A 15,738-nucleotide genomic window follows, 5' to 3' on the forward strand; every position below is an offset into this window, starting at 1 on the left:
TTAGTCATTTTGTGTCTTTTTTGGTCATTTTGTGTCTTTTTTGATCATTTCGTGGTCAATTTGTGTCTTTTTTGGTCATTTTGTTTCTTTTTGGGTGATCCGAACTGTACATTTTAACAGATGTGTTTGTTATTTCTGCATGTTTTAATAGCTTAACATCTTTAGGAATGTTATAGTGTGCGTGTTTGAGCCAGCGGGTACATTTTGTAACTGTTACAGTAAAGACAATGCATTTGACGCTTCAACTTGCTGTTAGTTTAGTTATTTTGCAGTATTTCGGGCTTGCTTTACCTCATGCTGACATGACTGAATATCCCCGTTATGAATAAAACCCGACATGCATGCAGTGTGGTTGTGTTTGCATGAAGCTGCAGGCCGGGCAGGACACTGTGTGTGTCTGTGTGTGTGTGTGTGTGTGTGTGTAGCAGGCTAAAGGCTAAAGCAGCTCACAGCCTGTAATCCCCGTATGAAGCATCATGGCTGCCACTCGCTGAGCTGTCAAGCTCTCCACAAAAGAAAAAGGTAAAAAACCCGAGAGAACTCTGCACAGAACTCCAGCTGAACCTTTAATCTGCACCATCCGGTTTGTTTATCTGCAGTAAAAACTGGTCGCGAGGTGAAATAAGTGCTCTTGCGTAACTTTGTCGCCACGCTTTTTATTCCTCAAGTTATTTCGTCTTTGTAAGCTCTTGTCTCGTCTCGTTAATTCAACAAAAAATGACTCCAACGCGATTTCAGAACGCGTGAGAACATTTAGCTCGGCTGGTGAGAACAACATGTGTGTGATTGTGGAGATAAAAGCTTTAAAGGAGTTTTGGGCGGCTCGTTTGATGTTAACTTGTTTTATTCCCAAGGCGACAAAGACTCAACATCACTTTGTTTGTTGTGGTCATCAAAGTGACAATGGCCGCTCCATTAATCTGCTGCTACACTAAAGCACCTTTAGTTTCTTTAATTGGCGCATTAGTTGTTTTTGGGAGTGTTTTAATGTCGCCTCCCACCTTCAGCTGCCTTTATTCCTTCACAACTATTGTGTATGTGCAGGTGAGTTAAAGTGCAGTTTCCTGCACCTGGGGGCTCGAGGAGGATCTGAGCTCGTTGGTTTTATCTCCTACATGTTTCAGTGAGATGGATTAATATTCCTGCAGAGGCTTTCTGAACCACAGCCAGCAACAGGTGGACTTATTAACTCCATGGAGGCTTGGGGCTGTTTTGCTAGTTTTTTTATTCTTTAATCCTTTTCATCCTGCCTGTATACACCACTTAACACATGTTTAAATGCCATGTTGGGGTTTTTTTGGTGCTGAGCACAACCTCAGCTATATGACCTGATAATAATAATTTATCTTTTATTCTGATTTACTGCATCAACATTACAAAAAGACTTAAAAAAAGACACAAAAAGACAAAAAAGACACAAAAAGGGACAAAATGACTAAAAAAAGACAGAAAATGACCCAAAAAAGACACTTAATGGCTAAAAAAAGACACAAAATGACAAAAAAAAGAGAAAATGACTAAAAAAAGACACAAAATGACTAAAAAAAGACACAAAATGACCAAAAAAAGACACAAAATAACTAAAAAAGACACAAAATAACTAAAAAAGACACAAAATGACTAAATAAAGACACCAAATGACCAAAAAAAGACAAAATGACTAAAAAAAGACACAAAATGACTAAAAAAGACACTAAATGACTAAAAAAAGACACAAAATGACTAAAAAAAGACACCAAATGACCAAAAAAAGACACAAAATGACTAAAAAAAAGACACAAAAAGACAAAAAAAAGACACTAAATGACTAAAAAAGACACAAAAAAGACACAAAAGGACTAAAAAAAGACACAAAATTACCAAAAAAACCCCACTAAATGACTAAAAACACCAACATAAATGTGATCTTGTGATTGTGTGTGATCCTGTCATCAACTCTGGTTTTTATTCTAGTGGGACTCTATTTTATTAGTGTCTTGTGTGTTTAGTTTATTTTAACAATTTTGGTTATTTTGTGTCTTTTGTTGTGTCTTTTTTTGTTATTTTGTGTCATTTTTTGGCCATTTGGTGTCTTTTTTTAGTCATTTTGTGTCTTTTTTTTGTTATTTTGTGTCTTTTTTTGGTCATTTTTGAACTTGGACTTTGAATGTAGTTTGGTTCAATAGGTCCCCCCAATCCCCCCATTAATCTGCTGCTACACTAAAGCACCTTTCTCTGCTTAATTGGCGCATTAGTTGTTTTTGGGAGTGTTTTAATGTCGCCTCCCACCTTCAGCTGCCTTTATTCCTTCACAACTATTGTGTATGTGCAGGTGAGTTAAAGTGCAGTTTCCTGCACCTGGGGGCTCGAGGAGGATCTGAGCTCGTTGGTTTTATCTCCTACATGTTTCAGTGTGATGGATTAATATTCCTGCAGAGGCTTTCTGAACCACAGCCAGCAACAGGTGGACTTATTAACTCCATGGAGGCTTGGGGCTGTTTGGCTATTTTTTAAATTCTTAAATCCTTTTCATCCTGCCTGTATACACCACTTAACACATGTTTAAATGCCATGTTGGGTTTTTTTTTCAGCACAACCTCAGCTATATGACCTGATAATAATAATAATTGATTTTTTTATTCTGATTTACTGGATCAACATTACAAAATGACTAAAAAAAGACTAAAAAAAGACACAAAAAGAAACAAATGACAAAAATAAGACACAAAATGACTAAAAAAGACACAAAATTACCAAGAAAATACACTAAATGACAAAAAAAAGACACAAAATGACTAAAAAAAGACACAAAATGTTTAAATACCATGTTGGTATATTTTTTTCACCTCTATGACCTGATAATAATTTTATTTCTGACTTACTGGATCAACATTTAGAACCAAAATAGAAACAAAAAAAACAACATAAACGTGATCTAGTGATTGTGTGTGATCCTGTCATCAACTCTGGTTTTTATTCTAGTGGGACTCTGTTTGATTTGGCTCTGGTGTGTTTAGTTTATTTTAACAATTTTGGTTATTTTGTGTCTTTTGTTGTGTCTTTTTTTTTTAGCTATTTTGTGTCTTTTTTTTGTTCATTTTGTGTCTTCTGTGGGGGTTTTTTTGGGTAATTATTTTGGCCATTTTGTGTCTTTTTTTGGTAATTTTTGAACTTGGACTTTGTATGTAGCTTCGTTCAAAGGTTTACTGTGAATTGATGAAACGGCACTTTCTGCACACACAACATGCAGCTTCTTTTTTATAAAGCATTTAATAATGAGAAGGGCACTCAGAGACTTCTACCATCTTGCAATCTAAGTGAAAATCAATTTGTGCATTTGACCTTGATATGGTTATAATATGAACCCTTGTGCAAAGTTTAATATAAATCTGGTCTGTAATTTTCTCATTATCCTGCTGACAATCAAACAAAACAACAAACTGAACAGAAAAAAACACAACCTTGACTAAATTTATTCCAAACTAGATTGCAAACCCTGTGTGAATTTTCCCAGACTGGAAAATACTTTTTTTTACGACACCACAAATGCCCTATTTTGCAGCGTTTGAGTTAAAATGATCTGCCCGATGATTTGGTACTGCTGATGAGTTCTTCCTTTGCATATATATATATATATATATATATATATATATATGCTGCACTGTTCCACCAAGTTTCATGATAATTGTGCCAGTAGTTTTTCTGTAATCTGACAAAGAGACAAAACAAACATGTCTTCTTTGCTGGAGCTGACTCACTCTTTGAATTGTTGTGTTTGTTTTGAAGTCGTATTGTGAAATGATGAAGCAGCATTCTCTGCTTACACAACAAACTGGTTCTTTTTTTTTATAAAGCATTTAATATCTAGAAGCCCATTCAGAGAGAGCAGAACCTCTATCTCGCCATTTGAGAAACATAATTTGTGCATCTGACTTTGATATGGATGCAATTCAAAATTGAACCAGTTTAATTTTACAGGTTCGTCCCCAACCATTGCTAAACCTTGTGCAAAGCTTTATATCAATCAGATTTTATACTTTTTTCAGAATCCTGCTTGCAAACAAGCAAAAAAAAACCCCAACAAACAAATTGAACAGAAAATATTACAACCGTGGCTAAATATATTTCAAACTAGAGTGCAAACCTCATCCAAGGCATACACAGTCATGGAAAAAATGATCAGACCACCCTTGTTTTCTTCAATTTCTTGTTTATTTTACTGCCTGGTACAACTAAAGGTACATTTGTTTGGACAAATATTATGATAACAACAAAAAAAGTTCATAAAAATTTAATTTAAGAGCTGATATCTAGACAATTTTCCGTGGTTTTCTTGATAATGATTTTGGTTATTATCAAGAAAACCATGGAAAATGGTTATATGGTCTAATAATCTCTTTCATGACTGTATGTTTATGTCTCAATGTTAACATTAAAAGCTGATTTGACATTCACATGAATTTCCCCAGTCTGGAAATAACTTTTCAGAATTTTACGACACCACAAATGTCCTATTTTTCAGCACAACCTCACCTATATGACCTAATAATAATTGATTTTTTATTCTGACTTACTGGATCAACATTACAAAATGACTAAAAAAAGACACAAAAAGACTAAAAAAAGACAAAATAGCAAAAAAAAAGACACAAAATGACAAAAATAGAGACACAAAATGAGTAAAAGGGACACTAAATGACCAAAAAAGACACAAAATGACCAACAAAAAGATACAAAAAGACAAAAAAGGCACTAAATGACTAAAAAAAGACACAAAATAACTAAAAAAAGACACAAAAAGACTTAAAAAGACAAAAAAATTACCAAAAAAAAAGACAAAATAGCCAAAAAAGACACAAAATGATAAAAATAGAGACACAAAATGACTAAAAAAGACACTAAAAGACAAAAAGGCACTAAATTACTAAAAAAAGACACAAAACAACTAAAAAAGACACAAAAAGACAAAAAAATTACCAAAAAAAAGACAAAATAGCCAAAAAAGACACAAAATGATAAAAATAAAGACACTAAATGACCAAAAAAGACACAAAAAGACAAAAAAAAGCACTACATGACAAAAAAAAAAAGACACAAAATAACTAAAAAAAAGACACCAAACTTTTACGAAATGCCCTATTTTGCAACATTTAAGTGAAAAATGATCTTATTATCAATTCGGAGTGCTCCAAAATGTAATGAATTCTTCCTTTGCATATGCTGCACTGTTCCACCAAGTTTAATGATAATTGTGCTCGTAGTTTTTCTGTAATCCCTCTGACAAAGAGACAAAAAACCAAGCTGAAAACATCTTCTCTGCTGGAGCTGACTCACTCTTTGAGTTGTTGCATTGGCCTTGAAGTCTTTATTCTGACGATCCTTTTTGTATTTCTGCACTTTCAGAAACCTGACAGAGTCATGGATTCGGTGGATATTGGCGGCGCCGCTACCTCCAGAGGAAGAAACAATAATAATAATAATAATAATAAGCTGCGTGTCAACAAGAAGAGCAGAGTGTGGCACAAACGGCTCCACCTCAGGAAGACCGCCGTTCAGCCTCTAACTATGCAAAGTGAAGATAAGCGAGGACCAAAGAAGATAGCAGGCGCCTGGGAGCAGAGCTCAGTGTGGCCTTCATCACAGAAGGAAGCTCCGCAGGCTGGAAACTCTCTCAGGTTCTCATGCTCTCAATGCCGGGACGACGTGGAATACGTTCCCAAAGACTTGGTGAAACACTTTGAGGAGAAGCACCGAGGAAGCCCGCCACTGTTTACCTGTCATACGTGTTCCTTCAGTGCACACGAGTTCTCCTCCCTGCAGGTTCATCTATTAAGCCACAAGGACACTTTTTCTAGCTGCAGCATCTGTGATGACGGCGTTCAGCGCACGTGGCCTGAATTCAGCGCACACCTGACTATGCACCACCGCAAAAACGACAAATATTCATGTGAAACGTGTCAGAAGTTCTCCACAGGTGACGTTGGAGTGTTTTTGGAGCATGTTTATGCTCATAACTTGGGCCTGGAGGAGGATAAAGGGCTCTCGCTGCACACAAAGGGCAAGAATAAGTTCGGCAACCAAGCAAAAGCAACCAATCAGAATCTCCGTTGTCAGCACTGTGGCTTTGAGGCGTCTCAGAAATGGTTGATTACTAAGCACATTAAAGAGGCCCATGTTTGCCAGAATGGTAATCAGAGGAAGAGGAAGAATAATAGAGAGGAAGTTTGTTCTTTAGCAATGAAACCAAATGACCCGATCCCAAAAATGAAGCCTCGACTAACAAGGAGTGCAGTGAGGGAAATGTGCTGGCTGACCCAGGACTGCCTGTCTCTGCCGGGGAGGGAGTTCCTGGATAAATACTGCCATCTGTCCGATCCACAGACAACACTAGAGGAGACTCAGCAGTTTTTGATGAAATCTGTTGCCGGGGAAACCGGCGACCAGAAATGGACCAAGGCTCTTAAAACCGTTTTGTCGAACGTCCCTCAAGACATGAATCTTCACCCGAAGTCTGAGAACGGCCTCGTGTCCAACTCGTCCGATCTCACGGTCCTGACCGTCAAAAACAAGATCACTGTAGCTCAGAACGGCGCTTCGTACGGCAAGAGGTTGAAAATGATGACAGATAAAGACGCCGTTTCCCCTGAAGGTCCCGATGATGCTCGTCATGCAGTCGACCGGAACGGCCAATCGAATTCGAGCGATCACGCCTCTTGTCCGCCGACTGGAACCAAACTAAACAGTGACGTCTCAACGCCGGCCCAGAGCGAGCCGTCCCAGGGCGCTCGCATGCAGGAAAACCGGGAGAATCGGGAGTTAAAGAGCGATCAGGAGATGGAGGAACACGGTAAGAAACCTGAGGAGCCGAAGCATGAAGATGGGATTAACACAACCAGTGAGCTGAAGCTGACCAATGAGAGCAAAGAGCAGACATCCACTCATAAAGTTGTACCAAAAACTAAAGGAAGGAGACGAAGAAGAAGAAGGGCAAGATCAAAAAGAGTTAACAAAAGATCTCCGGGATCGCCCTTAAAGATCGTGTTGAAGAAGAATCCGGTGAAGGAGAAGCAGTGGGTGTCACAAAGCTCTTTGTCTCCGTCGGGAGCCGCTCCGATGGAAGACGCTCCGATGGAAGACGCTCCGATGGAAGACGCTCCGATGGAAGACTGTCATGGAGAGCCAATATCGGAAATACCGCCGCAGATTCTCCAAAACACGCTGCTAGCAGAAGTACCCCAGAAGAAATGGACCAAAGCTCCAGAGGAAGACATGGACGAGCCCTCTGAAGCTCCACAATCAGAGCCATCAGGGGAGGAACCAGTTCCTAGTGGTGCTGCAGAGCCAACGGAGTCTAAAAACACGGACGGAAACACGCCTCAAGATTCGCCGTCGACGGATCTAGAAATGCAAAACGACGCAGAGAAGTCGGCACTACCCTCGGAGGCAGAAGTCAACGAGAGCGGCTCGGCCTCCAGGACGGAGCGGCCATGTTGGATCTCTGCAGCTGATGCAGAGATGGTTTCCCCCGAGACGCTCCAAACATCCGCCGGAGGCTCGGACGGCCTGAAGCCGGAGGAAGAGACGAGTTCAGCCGCTGACGGAGAGAATCCTCAGAGTCACACCAAGTCTGATCCCCAACATGTTATTACAGCTCAGGGTAAGACGGGAAATTATAGCTCCTACATAGACATCATGGTTAAAGGGACATATTTGGCTTTTTCTTTATGCGTATATAGTCATATATGTAATGTTGCAACGTTGCATGTTTAGGTTGAACATGGGAGAAGTTCAAACTCGTGTGGTAGATGTATGGAAAATAATACCTGTGTGCAAAAATGGTCATGTGCTCCCTCAGGCCCACTGTGTTGGTAGGTTTAGGGTTAGTTAAAAAAGGGCTAAAGGAAGATAGATATAATAATAATAACTTTATTTATATAGCACCTTTCAAAAACAAGCTACAAGGTGCTGTACAACAGAAATAAAACATGTCAAATACAATTTAGTGACAACAACAAAATAAAACAAAAAAATGTAAAATTTTAAATGACCAATCACAACAAGGTAATCATGCAACAATAATAAAAGGAAATTAAGAGTAGGCAAATTGATAAAAGTGAGTTTTTAAAAGTTCCACAGCTCCCTCGACAGACGTGTAGCCGATGCTAATGTCAGAAACCTTTTATCTGATTTTTTTTGTTTTTTAATGCCATAAAGAGCTGCTCTTGTGGCCGTAGTTATTAAAGCATCACAGTGATGTCATAGAGCAACGGTTCCCAAAGTTTTTTAGCCGCGCACCTCCTTCTACGTCCCAACCAGGTTGACACACCCCCAGTACCCCACACCTCCAAAAAAAAAAAATGCAATAAGCTTTTTTTTATAGCCATATTAAAGGCGGCATGTTTAATCATGCTCAAATGAGAACACACATATAATAAAATAATCACAATCACAACGATGCTCTCCCGCATTTGAATTAATCTGAAACACAGTTTCAATGTAATGCAACAAAGTTATGCGCAAGCTTCCACTTTTAACCTTTAACCCTCAAATTTACTACCTCTAACCACCCTCGTGGACAAAAACGTCCACACACACTAAAACTACTATAAAAATACATCAATATTTTTTTCAGATTTTTTTTTCATAAATCTCTTAAAACAACTTCAGACTTGTTCAAAACTATCAAACATTAAATCATTTTCAAAAGTTTAACCCTTTATATGCCAGTTTATAAATTCAAAATTTTCCATAATTTCTTCCAAAAAAACATATAAACATATAAACATATAAAATAAATAGCAGGAAGCTGGAATTTTGGTGGTGATTAGAGTCTTGGATATGTCAAAGATTAGCAAAAAATTGATTTGATTGCATTAGTATTTTTTATGTAGTGCCAAATACTCCCTCTGGTGTCCCTCGTGGACAAAAACGCACGGTAAAACTGCTATAAAATAAAAATACATCAATATTTTTTTAAATTTTTTTCCCATAAATCTCTTAAGATCAAAGAGGATGATGACAGGCTCAGGATCAGAGGCAGAAAGCAGGTTAGTTGGGAAAATGTTATAATATTTTGAGCCGCGTTGAACAAAAATTGCAGCAAGTTTAAATGAGCGTGGAGCTAAAACAACTCGTCATCATAACACAGGCTGGAAACATGCACTTTGAATAGCCTGCATTCATTTATTAATTAATATTACAGTTTTTGATTTTACAATTTACACGTCTTTATTCTGTGTGGGGAAAAAAATTAATTGTGTAATTATCAGACCGCCATTACATTTTACATCACCACGCACCACACTTTGATTGATTTGATTGATTGATTGTCTTTATTTCGAACATGCAAGCAAGTAAAAAAACAAGTTTAAATATTAATAGATGAGAGAAAACAGACACTTTCTGCAAGCTCGAAAGGGAGTAGGAAGAAGTAAAAAAACGTATCTAGTCCTACCCCTTAACGGGTCTCTATATCTATATATATATATATATATATATATATATATATATATATATATATATATATATATATATATGAATAATCAATATAGTAACATACAAATATTATAAACAATTATAGATTATTATACATATATATACTATAAATAATTGATATTACATTGTAAATACCTATACATGTATATTGTAAATTACTATATAAATATAAATAGTATAAACATAAATACAATTACCATGTGTATTACAAAACTACAGTCTACATATGTCCATGTTACAGAGGCTTTTTTACTTTGGGAATCCCTGTTATAGAGTGTCAAAGTAAAGGATGAAGCAAAGAAACAGAGAATAAAGAACGATAAAGTCCGCTCCGGGAGGCCTGGAGAGGCCATTATTGGGTCAAACTAACAGGACTTCTACCCAGGAAACTACTGTTGGTGTCCCGTGTGTTAAAGAAAAGGAAATTATGTAATTCAAAGTAACGTTACTTAACTTCCTGGTGTCACGTTTTTACGTCACCATGGTAACTACCTCACTTCTGTCAGAAACAGGCATTTATTTTACTCTTTTGTAACTTTTGCCCTAACCTCAGGGAAACTGTTGGCAGTGGTGGAAAAAGTTTTCAGATCCCTTACTGCAGTAAAAGTACTAATACACACTGTGAAATTACTCCACTACAGTAAAAGTCCTGCATTCAAAACTTACTGAAGTAAAAGTACAAAAGTATCAGCATCAAAATGTACTTAAAGTATCAAAAGTAAAAGTACTCGTTATGCCGAATGAACCCACTCAGATTGTTTTATATATTCTATATATATTTTTGGATTATTTGTATTGATGCATTTATGTAAGCAGTGTTTTATTTTAACTACTTAATATACTGTTGTGAGTTTTAACTAAAAAAAAAAAAAAGAAGAAGAAAGTCTAATCACTTTAAATTTATCATGTTTTATGTTAAATCTCGACCTGAAAAGTAACTAAAGCTGTCAGCTAAATGTAGTGGAGTAAAAAGTACAATATTTGCCTCTAAATGTAGTAAAGTGTTAAGTTACATAAAATAGCAATACTCAAGTAAAGTACAAGTACCTCAAAGTTGTATTCAAATACAATACTTCAGTAAATGTACTTACCGTATTTCCTCAATTTAAAGCCGGGCGCCTATTAATGAGCGGCCTCATTTAATAACCGGGTGTAAAAACAACTTTTAGTAAATAAAAGCCGGCCTCTTTTATATATATTTATATATATATATATATATATATATATATATATATATATTTATACACTACTGGTCAAAAGTTTTAGAACACACCAACTTTTCCAGAATTTAATTGAAAATGATGCAGTTTAATGTCTCAGTGTACTCTGAAATTAATGCACATTTGCAACATTTAAAATTCTTTATTGAGCATGATAGTGTTTTGAAAGTAAAAAAAAGATTCAAAATCACATTTTATGTTGGACTAAAGGACTAAAAAAAGACACAAAATGACAAAAAAAGACACCAAAAGACACAAAATGACTTACAAAGACATGAAAAGAATTCAAAAATGGACAAAATAGCCCAAGACTCCATAGAGTTAAGTTGTTAACCCATTTCTTGTTCCCTGAAAAAGGCCTACTTGTATAATTCTGAAATGTACATTATTTTCCAGTTTTGGTTAAGCTTACCTTTTTTTATTTACCTCTGGCAGTTCACCACTTACCTTTGGACCCTTTCAAGCTGTTCATTTGACTTGAACTGCTTGAATTTCAATAAAAAACTGGAAAAATTAGGGTGTTCTAAAACTTTTGACCGGTAGTGTGTATATATATATGTGTGTATGTTATTTCAACACAACACCTGTATTTAGAAGTTAGTACTGTAGGTAAATATGGTTGTTTCTCCTGCTGTCCTAGTCATTCTCTGTAAAGTCCAGCCGTTTACACACGTTCTTCTGGGCTTTTTACTAGTTTAGACATTTTAAATCCTGCTTCAAATGAACATTCAGCTGTTCATTGTTTGTTTACATCCCAGTACTTCCAATATGGCCGACATCAGGTAACTGGCTACAATGCGCTGTGTAAAACACTCTAAAAAGTGCCGGTCAGAGCTGCTCTGATTTTCTTTTTTTAATAAAAGCCTCCTTCAAATAACAGCCTGCCCGTATTATTAGCCGGACACCAAACTGATGTTTTATTAATAGAACCCCGGATACTATTGGAGGAGATACGGTAGTTACATTCCACCATTGTGTGCTGGTGGGACAAATCAGTGATTTTGAAAAAAAAAAAGCCTCTAGTGATACCTGAGGGAGGAACAGACAACATGTGGTCGTAGCATGTTAACATGTTCTAGTAGAAACCAGAAATACGAGAATGAACCAGACAACCTTTAATATAAGGATTTCACATGCAAAGACATTTTTTACATATCTGTCATGTCAAGAGTACGTCAGCTTTAAAGCAAGAGATCTGCATAACAGACAGATATTTATTAAAGATCCTCACGGCAACAAGTAAAACAGCAATAACCAGAAGCTGGTTTCTTACAGAACCTCCCACCCTAACCTATGGACAAATACAATAAATGACATGTACAGTAAACCTTTTTGGTTGATATGAAATCTATTTCATCTATCTGGTTTTATGACTTAATAAACTTATTGGGGCTGAGATGGATCAGACAAAGGAAATAAAGGAAACATTTATTGTGACCTTATTGAATAAATAAGCATTTTCCAAAAAATAAAAACTAATTCAAACTAGTAAACTCACTCTAAAAACTCATTAAAACTAACTGAATTTGAAAACAAAAATTGACAACGAAATTAAAACTAAAACTGATGAAAAATGCAAAACTATTATAACCTTGTGTTGAACGCTTATATTATTATTATTATTATGTGTATTATTCAATGTGGCAGAAAGTTTGTATATGACCTCATGTTTGTGTTGTGAAAATAAAATAAAAAGTATATTTAGATTTAGATTTGACTTTATTAATCCCACAGTGGGGAAATGTCTTTGTTACAGCCGCAAAGTTTCACACAATTTTTAAGATAAAGATAAAAAATAAACAATCTAAGAAAAGACATTTAACAATATACAAATATACAATAATAATAATAATAATATACTATATACAACTTAGTGCAAATTTAAGTGGAAATATAAAAATATATATATAAAAAAAAAGTAAGTTCAAAGTAAGTCAGCTTTGAAGTTAATATTTCCACCTTTTGTCTTGCAGATCAGGTGAACTCTGAAGATCCAAGTCTTCCTCTCAGTGAGCCGAGTGTTGCCTCGTGCCCTGGTCTCCATAGCAACCCCAACCCGCCCGCGGAGAACGCCATCCCGCCCCCGAAGAGCGTGGAGAGGACGCTGAAGCTAGTGGCCATCAGCCCGTCTCAGCTGGTGAAGCGTCCGGCGGGCGACCAGCCCGTGGTGGTGCTGAACCACCCGGACGCCGACGTTCCCGAGGTGGTGAAGATCATGGAGGTGATCAACCGCTACCGGGGCGAGGTGCAGAAGGTCGTGCTGTCCCGGAGGACGCTGAACGCTCTCGCCATCGCCACGGAGAGCGGCGAGCTGCCGGACACCGCCGACTCCACGGATCCCGCGCGGCTAAACGCTAATAAAACCTCCGTGCAGGAGAGGTTCCTCCTCAAGCTGAAGTTTCGCAGGTTGAGCAGGAAGAAGTACGAGGTGGTCGGCGCCGTTTCTCCCAGCAGCCGGGACGCCGCCGCCGCCAAGAAGTTCCGCTGCTGGTTCTGCGGGCGCGTTTTCTCCTGCCGGGAGGCGTGGACGCTCCATCGGCAGCGACACCTGATGGAGTGGAAGAGGCCGAACTGTGAAAACTCTTAAAATGATGTCGCACACACTGGATTAAAAAAACACAAAAAACAGTCTGGAAGATGAGGACTATTGCAATACGATGAAACATTAACGGAAGATCGCCAGTATGGAAGTAAATCTGTGTCATCGGAGTTTGAAATAAAAAAGACGTTGAATTTCTAGCACTGAATATTTATGCATTGAAATTATGTATCTGAATGTTTTTCAACGTTAAAAATTCAACCTCAAAAAATTCAACCTCAAAAAATTCAACCTAAAAATTTGCGTTTGAATTTTTTGAGGTTGAATTTTTAACATTGAAAAACATTCAGATACATAATTTCAATGCATGGGCTAGAAATTCAACCGCAAAAAAAATTAAACTTCAAAAAGTTAAAATGCAAATTTTTAGGTTGAATTTTTTGCGGTTGAATTTTTTGCGGTTGAATTTTTTGCGTTTGAATTTTTTGCGTTTGAATTTTAACGCTGAAAAACATTCAGATACATAATTTCAATGCAGAAATATTCAGTGCTAGAAATTCAACGTCTTTTTTATTTCAAACTCCGATGACACAGATTTACTTCCATACGCCAGTCTCCTCAGTTTTTCCTTTTTTTTAAAAAGTCTTAATTGTGATTGGTCGGTTAATCACGGAGGGTTCACATTCTCAGGGTAAACATTTTACCTTTTGTTTCCTCTGTCGGAGTCGCTTGATACAAACTGTTTGTACATTATTTGTAACGCCACAACGAGGCGGCGTCAATAATTTAGTCGTTTGTATTTTTATTTTGTCTACGCAATAGCTTTATTTAAGGTGATTTAATACACTGTCACATGGAATCTTTTTATAGAACACTGTAATGTGTATATTTGCCATACCGTCTGAGTTTTATGAATCAGTTATTGTACGGGTAGGCTCGACAGTGTGGTAGCTATCATCATATTTATGTTTTTGGAAACGGGACGCAGAGACCCACAAGTTACTCAGATATACCAAAAAAAAAAGAAGAAAAAAAAAAGACAATAAGCTGTTTTATTCAACATTTATTTATGACTCTTAGATTTAGCCTTTATATGCTTTTTTTTTTTTCTTTATGCGTTTTATTTCGTACGTACGGAAGCCCTGAACCGCAAGTGAAGAAATTTTTTTTTGAGATGTTATCTTGTTATTTTGAGATCATATCTCGTTATTTCGAGATAATATCTCATTATTTCGAGATAATACACATATGTAAAAAAAAATAAGAATTAAAAAAAAAAAAAAATCTTCCCAAATTTTTTTTTTCTTCAGATATTATCTCATTATTTCGAGATAACACACCTATGTAAAAAAAAAAAAAATTATCTCGAAATAACGAGATATTATTAAAAAAAAAAATTTTTTTTTTTACATAGGTGTGTTATCTCGAAATAACGAGATATTATCTCGAAATAATGAGATAATATCTGAAGAAAAAAAAATTTTGGAAGATTTTTTTTTTTTTAATTCTTATTTTTTTTTTACATATGTGTATTATCTCGAAATAATGAGATACTATCTCGTAATTACGAGATATTATCTCGAAATAATGAGATATGATCTCGAAATAACAAGATAACATCTCAAAAAAAAAATGTCTTCACTTGCGGTTCAGGGCTTCCGTAATTTCGGGCCACTGGAAGAATCAGTGTAAAAAAATTTTTTTTGTATAAACTCCAAATTATGTTCGAATGATAGTATTATCTGTTATCAGAGGTATATTTTCATGAATTTAGTCGAAGCAGACGTCCCTAAAGACACGATTAATTTAAGAAAAAAAAAAAAAGAAAGTAAACCTGTGTTGTGTGATGTCGATAAGCAATTTAAAAAAAAAAAGAAATCTGGACTAAAGAGGCCTGGATGATTTCATCATGTTTTTTTTTCCTCTTTTGACTTGAAATGATAATCTTATCTATTAATTGCACTATGAGAATATGAGAAGAGGGTTTATATTCCCGTTACCTCACCGTTATCAGGCCGAGCTTTGACAATCTCAACGTTTCCTTCTGCAGCCACGATCCCTCAGTATTCACAGCAAGGGGACATGTGTGTGTGTCTGTGTGTGTCTGTGTGTGTGTGTGTGTGTGTGTGTGTGTGTCTGTGTGTGTGTTTGTAAGTCAAGGACCATCTGTTCTCTAACTCACTGTACATATACATTTTTTTTTCCAATTTAGATAAAAGATTTATAATTGTATATATATTTCCGCTAGAGGTACTGTAAGATGAGCTGAGTTTTCACCAAGTGCCTAGGAATCCTTGTTATGCAACTAATGTGCATGAGTATGATAGCATTAAAAAGAAAATTTTTATTAAAACAAAATATACAACCTTGTTTGTTTGGCTCCATAAAAGTACAAATGATTCGTCCACCGACTGTCTCATTCCTTGCATTCATGTTACACCGTTTACTGACTGAGCATTAAAAAAACATCTCAATAAAAGTTAAAAGTGCTCCGAAAAGACACAA

At 36.4% G+C, this 15,738-nt stretch overlaps 1 protein-coding gene across 1 annotated transcript; it reads left to right on the forward strand.

The window, feature by feature from the left end:
- The first annotated feature begins 476 nt into the window (after window positions 1-476).
- On the forward strand, window positions 477-13,281 carry LOC131993863 (RE1-silencing transcription factor). Its single transcript, XM_059359922.1, has 3 exons — window positions 477-522; window positions 5,383-7,636; window positions 12,668-13,281. The coding sequence occupies exons 2-3, from the start codon at window positions 5,398-5,400 to the stop codon at window positions 13,279-13,281; spliced, it is 2,853 nt and encodes a 950-aa protein (XP_059215905.1). The 5' UTR covers window positions 477-522; window positions 5,383-5,397.
- Window positions 13,282-15,738: the final 2,457 nt, after the last annotated feature.

Source organism: Centropristis striata, chromosome 20 (assembly GCF_030273125.1).
Source record: "Centropristis striata isolate RG_2023a ecotype Rhode Island chromosome 20, C.striata_1.0, whole genome shotgun sequence".
Classification (NCBI taxonomy): Eukaryota; Metazoa; Chordata; class Actinopteri; order Perciformes; family Serranidae; genus Centropristis; species Centropristis striata.

Bases quoted from the DNA above. Each gene is read 5' to 3' on its own strand.
- LOC131993863 (XM_059359922.1), top strand. From the start codon at position 5,398: ATGGATTCGGTGGATATTGGCGGCGCCGCTACCTCCAGAGGAAGAAAC. The intron at 7,637-12,667 runs GTAAGACGGGAA...TTTGTCTTGCAG, and splicing joins ACATGTTATTACAGCTCAGG to ATCAGGTGAACTCTGAAGAT.